Source organism: Limulus polyphemus, unplaced genomic scaffold (assembly GCF_000517525.1).
Source record: "Limulus polyphemus unplaced genomic scaffold, Limulus_polyphemus-2.1.2 Scaffold3130, whole genome shotgun sequence".
Taxonomy (NCBI): domain Eukaryota; kingdom Metazoa; phylum Arthropoda; class Merostomata; order Xiphosura; family Limulidae; genus Limulus; species Limulus polyphemus.
In genome coordinates, this window is record NW_013668740.1 from 59,288 (window position 1) to 67,684 (window position 8,397).

At 31.4% G+C, this 8,397-nt stretch overlaps 1 protein-coding gene across 1 annotated transcript in view; it reads left to right on the forward strand.

The window, feature by feature from the left end:
- The window catches only part of LOC106468714 (hemicentin-1-like), a 76,091-nt gene that overhangs the window by 57,156 nt on the left and 10,538 nt on the right, over positions 1-8,397 (forward strand). The window contains exon 12 of the mRNA XM_022397082.1: positions 2,173-2,327. Coding sequence (XP_022252790.1) covers positions 2,173-2,327 — 155 coding nt within the window. The remainder of the gene's footprint in view (positions 1-2,172; positions 2,328-8,397) is intronic.

Consider the following 8,397-nt stretch of genomic DNA (forward strand, 5'->3'; position numbering starts at 1 on the left):
CTATTCTAAGTTACCTTATCCTACTCTACTTCATTCTACACTGCTCTGTTTTACTCTACCTTATCCTACTCTACTTCATTCTACACTGGTCTGTTTACTCTACCTTATCCTACTCTACTTTATTCTACACTGCTCTGTTTTACTCTACCTTATCCTACTCTACTTTATTCTACACTGCTCTGTTCTACTCTACCTTATCCTACTCTACTTCATTCTACACTGCTCTGTTTTACTCTACCTTATCCTACTCTACTTCATTCTACACTGCTCTGTTCTACTCTACCTTATCCTACTCCACTTCATTCTACACTTTTCTGTTATACATTACCCTAATCTACACTGCTTTATTCTAGTTTACTCTATTCTATTCTATACTGCTCTATTCTACTTTATCTTACTTAATTTTATTCTACACTTCTCTGTTCTACTATCTCTTTACTACTGTACTCTATTCTGCACTACGCTATTCTCTACTCTATTCTGTGTTACTCTATTCTACACTGCTCTGTTCTACTTTACTCTATCCTACTCTACTTTTTCTATCCTTCACTGCTCTGTTCTACGTTACTCTATAATACTCTACTTTACACTATGCTCCTTAGTGACACAGTGGTATGTCTACGGACTTAAAACTCTGAAACCGGGTTTCGATACCCATGGTGGGTAGAACACAGACAGTCCATTATGTAGCTTTGTGCTTAACTCAAACAATCAAACAAACTATCATATTCTATTTTATTCGGTACTGCTCTGTTATATTCTGTCCTAGTCTATTGTATTCTACACTTTTATGTTCTACTCTGTCCTACTCTACTGTATTCTACACTGTTATGTTCTACTCTGTCCTACTCAACTGTATTCTACACTGTTATGTTCTACTCTGCCCTACTCTACTGTATTCTACACTGCTCTGTTATATTCTGTCCTACTCTAATGTATTCTACACTGTTATGTTCTACTTTGTCCTACTCTACTGTATTCTACACTGTTATGTTCTACTCTGCCCTACTCTACTGTATTCTACACTGTTATGTTCTACTCTGTCCTACTCTACTGTATTCTACACTGCTCTGTTCTACTCTATCCTACTATACTGTATTCTACACCGATCTGTTCTACTCTGTCCTACTCTACTGTATTATACACTGCTCTGTTCTATACTACTATATCTTAGTCTACTTTATTCTACACTGATCTGTCATACTCTATCCTACTCTACTGTATTCTACATTGTTCTATCTATTACATTCTAATACTCTATTATGTATTATTCTGTCCTACTCTACCCTATGTTCTCTATTTCATTCTACGTCACTCTGCTCTACACTATTATTTTTCACCAATACTCTACTATTCTACGGCCTATGCTTCTCTGCTCCACTCAATTTTCCCCAAATCTACTTTATTCTAAGAAAATTGTTTCCTATTCTGCTTTATTCTGCCCTATTATAGATTATTTTAAGTTACTCTTTTCCATTATAATTTAAACTATACTACCTTCTTTATTCTATTGCACTTTATTCTACGCTACTCAGTTTTAATATGCTCTAGTTATTTTATGTCACTCTGGTCTACATTATTCTATTCCAATTAATATAACGTTATTCTACTTCCAAGCTTTCTTCGTTGTTTAACATTAAGACTCTGTATAGTTTCTTGACATTGCTTTAATTTCAAGAGTGTTTATAATATTACGAAATATAAAATAACTGTTCTTAAAGTAGGAACAATTTGGCCCAGCAATAACAGACGAATAAACCGTTTTTAAGTAAGGTTTTCTCTTGCTCGACATTCTCACATACATTAGGTATTAATAAAATATACTTAGTCATAGACAATGACTCAAAATGTCAAAATCAAATACTTGGCTAGGCGTGGCATAGTTGTTAGTATGCTCTGACTGTGAATTCGAAAACTTTAGGGTCATGTATATTCGGTAATATAAGAGTAATCGAAGAGTTGGCGGTGGGCGATGTTAACTAGGTGCCTGTAGTCTGTATGCGTAAATTGCCCTTTATGTAACTCTGCGTAAAATTCTAAAAAACAAATAAAAATACTGGATACTCTTCGATGAATAGCTATGAATAACTTATGAATTTTTATTTGAGAAATTCAAAAGAAAACTGTAAACATAACAGATTTTCAAGAAATCTGTATTATTTTGAAATGTAGGTTCTGGTACTCCCAAAAAAGGTAAGTCTGATGGCGATCCGGTCTATCAAAACGTCACAGATGCAGACAGAAAAGAAAATGGATCACCTGTAGCAGAACCTGAGAGTCGGCCTATGTATGAAAATATGAAATTTCACCAAAGAGAACCCAAAGGGGTAAGTTAAAATAAATGAATTTCAAGATTTTTACAAGTTTGAAAAACGTTCGTTCGGCCTTTAGAACCACAAGGTTGGACAAACGAACACATTTGGTATTGTGCTATACATCTAAACCACACAACGCTTTCACTGGTGGGAGTTCCGGTGCCAGTGCCAGATTTTCTCTTCCCTCCAATTAGCTATGATGTGAGAAATATAATTCAACGTTTGTTTGGATCAGTTAGGGCATGCTTATAATTCAACGTTTGTTTGGATCAGTTAGGGCATGCTTATAATTCAACGTTTGTTTGGATCAGTTAGGGCATGCTTATAATTCAACGTTTGTTTGGATCAGTTTAGGGCATGCTTTACTCTCTTTCTACAATCAATTTATATTTGTAGATTCTAAAATAAGCAACTGTATTAGGGCATAACTTCGAAACAAAAAAAGATTAATATTTGAATGCATGCTTTTCCGTTGTTTAAGTTTATAAATTATGCCCGAATAAACCAACTTTTGGATAATATTCTGACCTGTTATGGCCGTTTAACACACTTTAGTATTCCACGTTTCCGTACTTTAGTTTGACATTAATTATGCATTTGTTTCCACAATATTAATTGAAATTAAGTTTTTATTTTAAAACTTCATAATTTCATTTATTTTGGTCAATAACTTCAGCAGTGCACGAACTTAGTTCATTACGAACTAATTTCATACATGCTTATTAGAATATTCACCCAGATGTTTAAAACGAATCCCATTCCACATCCATGATCATCTCAGACTAATTTACGTCGTTGAATATTAAGAATGTTCGACTAACTATTGGAAAGTCCACGAAGACACTAATCATTAATCTTCCTGTTGTTGTATCGCCTCAATTAATAATACCTTAACAAGGTCGTAAATCAGAATATCGATATGAACTTTGACCCATACAAGGGAAATCAGGCATGTAAAAATAAAACCAGTTAAGGATATGCAAATGTACTCGACAAACCTTTCCAATTTTGGTATCTGTAACTGATACCATTTTTTTTATTACACATTTTCATTAGTTTGGTCAGTTATTCATATTATTAGCACATCTATCATTTATTAAAATACGTTGAAGATAAATGAAAATCATCATTCCGTGTGCACATAATTAACAGAAAACTAGTGTGTATCAAGTGATAAAAAACATATAACGTGAACCTGATGTATAATTAATGTTGTCAAGAGAAAGAAAACTTTTCACCTTAAAGCTTTATTCCATGTTTTAATTTGACTGAATGAAACCCAACTCTTTTGTTTGTTTGTTTATAATTAAACACGAAGCTACACAATGGGCTATCGGTGCTCTGCCCACCACGGGTATCGAAACCCGGATTCTAGCATTGTAAGTCCGCAGACATACCGCCGTGCTACTGGTGGGGGGGGGGGGTGTCTTTCGTTGGAACGTCCTCTAAAAATTAATAAAAGTCTTAAGCAAAAGTTTAATTTTTGGGCACCCGAAGAAACAAATCTGAACTATTTTTAAAGCCTTTAAACGAATTGCTGAAAGTAGAAATTATTTTACAGTTTTGATTAATTTTTGTTCATGGGATTCGAGATTTAAACATCTTTTGCTATGCGTGTCTGAACTAATGCTAATGAAATAGCAATATTAATGGGTAATTTTGTAACATCTAATATATATAAACCGAAATGTTTTGTATGTTGTTATTAAAAGTTGCAGGCAATAATCGTTATTCATTCAAACAAAATTTTTCAATAAAGACCTGTATGTTTGTAGAACGGACCTGTTTTATTATACTTTTTACTAATATAGCATGCATTTTTAACGATTTGCGATATCTTGCTTGAATTACCATTAACAGCTAAATCCCAGTTTTTCTTAAGGATATTGAGATTCATTAACTTATAGCTGTTGATTTATGAACGATTGCACGTATTGTTCCGTTTCCAGAACATTTCCTTCCCTACTAACAATGAAGGTTTGGTCTACGCCGATTTGTCTTTGCCAAATAGTGGTACAAAACCTTTCTTTAGAAACAACACACCAACTGAGTATGCTACACTGAAGTTCACCAAAGAAGGGGATTACTTAGACGAGAGTAAGTGAAGTTAGATGTATAAAGAAAGAGATTACTTAGACGAGAGTAAGTGAAGTTAGATGTATAAAGAAGGGGATTACTTAGACGAGAGTAAGTGAAGTTAGATGTATAAAGAAAGGGATTACTTAGACGAGAGTAAGTGAAGTTAGATGTATAAAGAAAGGGATTACTTAGACGAGAGTAAGTGAAGTTAGATGTATAAAGAAGGGGATTACTTAGACGAGAGTAAGTGAAATTAGATGTATGTATGTATAAATAATTCAACAAATATGATATATTGCCCATTTTAAAAATTCTATGTTTTTAGTCTTTTTGTTAAAAAATCTTCCATAGACTGTGATTTATTATTTTGTATTTACTTTTCATATATGTTCTCTCGTTTTGATGAAGGAAAATTCTGCTGGGGCAACAGTGTAAAAACATATACAAAAATAGTATTCTTTTGTAGTAACCTTGTTTCTCCATTTCATTTTTTTTAACTAGATGATCACATTATTTATCAAGTTGTCTCATTCTATTATAAGACGACACTTAGCAACCACAAGAACAAGTATCGTAATTCAGTTAAATGATTAAAAAAGTATTTTAAGTTTTTGACATTTTGAAATATTATAAGTTACTATATTGTAGTATATAGGTAATAAAATAATGAGTTTTAAGAGTTTAAATACTGGATTTAATGCTACTTTAAATCATTAGAGATTAGTGGCCTATTTTAATACGAATTAGGTAGTATTTATCCATCACTCATAATTAGAGAGAAACACTTTGCAGGATTAGCGGATTATCATTTCTATCGCTAATGATTTTATCTTTTTTACATTATAAATTAAATTTAATCTCATGGCTTTCTGTCCATCGTAAATCGTTGTGATATTTATCATGAAGCATTATTAGTCTTAATAATGATTAAACATGCAACAATATTTTCTTTGGTGAGTTTTAATTGAGTTTCGTGTTTATTATCTTCCTGCTCTATATCTATTATTACAGATATAAGTTTTACTTGTTTTATCGGATTTGTGGGATTTGAATTTAAATGAGTTTACATTATTGAAAACGCATTTCATAATAATATCTGCCATGTACGCCCTAAAACCCATTAACGAAAATCAAAAACAGAGACTTATTATCATATTAAATTAATTAAATTTATTAACAGGATTATACGTAAAAAATATTTTAAACATCGAAACATTAAACTATTACTTTTCGTTCTGAATATCTACATTTTTGGCTGTTATAGTCTGCACCAAATAATGAGGCAAATTTGCATATTAAAAACTTTAGCCTAATGATATAAAATGTTTTATGACACATGCAGACATAGACTCAGCCACCCCTAAAGATTAATTGAAATCTAACCTTCCCCTGCTGTGAGTGAATGTTTTGTTCTTCAAGTCGATGTCGCACATTATTAACGTCTATGAATTCATTACAATACGGTGTCTGGAATATTATGAATTTTAAATTAAAGTTGAAATTGAAATTTTCTGTTGAAGTGAAGAAAAAATTATATAATGAAGAACATATTTTTTTTCTGAAATTTATTTTACTTCGTGTTATTTTATTGAGAATAATTTAACTTTAGCGCATAGCACGTTTTATTTTCCTTATTTATGAATATATATATATATATATAGTTTATCGACTCATAGACCTCAGATTTTAGATTTAAATATAAAAAGCTACGATATCTATTTAACGTTAAAATAGCGTATCTTTTTCAATACTGAATATTTCTACTTACAATAATTCTAATGTATTGTTACGTCTCCGTTCGTTAATTAATTTTCCGTAAAAATTCTTTCCGAAGAAACTTTACCGACACAAGCCATTTCTTAAATAAAACTGGTTTATTCTTTCTGAATACAACTTTGCGATACACTTAATTTCAACAGTCGCGCTATAACAAACGCTATAAATCACAACGAACGTCTCACGTGCTCAACAGTATTCTCTCTCCGCATTTCAATTACACATTGTCTACCGCCTTCCCATCGTTTCTTGGCTGGTCTTATATATATATATACAAGACTACTCCAATCTAGTAGTCTCACAACAATTACGAAGGTTCGAGAAGAACGTGGCGTGATACTAGTCAAGTGACCTCGCTGACGCAACACTGCCCAATGTAAGTGGCTATTGTTCGGGACGAACAATACTAAGGAGGGGTTTTCAAATGATTTAGGTTTGCTAGAGAAAGAAGTTTTAGAAAACAAGGGATCCATCTTTATTTACAGTATTCGTCTGAATTAGTGCATAACTAAGTCAAACATACATGTATGTGCAGTGTGAAAAGAAAAAATTGACAAAATTAAAGAAGTAAGTTGGGATGTGTTTGTAGCTTTTTTACGTAAAAAAGGCCTTTCATTTCTATTTAGTAATATGTAAACTCAGCATGTTTCCCATAAAAAAACATATGGCAAAACAAATACCAATTTTACAAAAAAAATTAAATCATTAAGAAATTCTCGTGTTTTAAAGCCAAACTATTCTGTTCTATATGGTGTTATGATTTGTGAAAATATATCTCAACTACAATTTTATGTGTGTTTTCACACGTTGGTTATTTTTGAATAAGCTAAAATTATAGGAAATATTGGAAATATAATAGAGGAATTGTTCATATCTTACATGAATAATAAATTCTTATCTTATTTTAAAATAAATTTAGATGAATAAAATATTAGAGTTTGCAGATAACTTGTAAATGAAACCTTACGTCACTTTTGAAACAGAGTTTGAGTAAATTCTCCAAGCATTATTTGAAAATGTCATTAGATGAAAAATTGTATTTTCAAAAATATTTATATATACTCTAAAGAAAGTAATCATAGAACTTAAATCCGCGATGTACGAGAGCGACATTTGAAGTGTAAAATGTCCGTTTTAGTTCGGATAAACTTTAATTACTAATGCAATATTTCCATTTTGGTGTAATGAGAAATAAAATTAATTAAACAACGTGATTGTCAAGAGGGACAGGGGTAATTAAGGTTATATAACAGAAAATGTGGAAGATGACTATCAGAATGAAGAAAATATGTGTTATCTTTAAATCTATTAATCAATAATCTACAAATAGTATGACAAATATTTGAATATCGCTTCAAAACATTATTAACCAGTACAACATTTCTGGCTAAAAATTTAAGTTGTATTATTTAGAGAACAATAATGAAAAACTTAGAAACTCGTAAGGGTTAAATTGTTCTAAAAATGTTCTGATTTTTTTATTTGTTGTTAAGCTTAAAGCTGCTGTACAAATTGCACTGATAGGAGCCCAAATTATAGCGTTATAAGGCCTCAACTTTATTGCTGAGTCACTGGGAGGCATATCTATTTTCAAAGGGAATATTAAAATTTCGGCTTTTATGAGTGTTTTGAAAATATCCGTTTGCTTTCGTGGTCGTAAATAATGACACATTAAATTTTCGACGCTGAGTTTTATTTTAAATTATATTATAATTATAATATAATTGGTTTTGTACGTCAATACATCTTTGAAAATTTCAGATCTGCCTACTACTTATTAAATCTTTCGACACGGGGTCGGTCGATTTGACAGAGTCACGTGATCTTCTGTACTTGTTTAATGTTGACATCAATTTAATACTTCTAACTCTCTATATATTGGGTATATCTTCACGAAATTTGGCAGTCTTTCAGTTAACATTACAAGTCTTTCACATACAAAAAGTCATATTTCTTAGTGAAGTACTTTTAATAAAATAAAATAACGTTTTGTCCATGAATATATTGAGTATTTGTATTGAATAGTCCATGTGCAAAGTAATTTTCATGTTAAAATTAAAAACACTTTTCGTCATCTCAGAAATCTCAAAAGCCTTTGTTTAATCCCTAAACCTCCTAAATGCATTTCAAACGTTTATTTTTTCACTAAATCTTTATAGTTTATATGTTATTTTCTCTACCCTAATCCCCAAACTGGATCGGTCAATCCGACGGACCTCGTAATCAC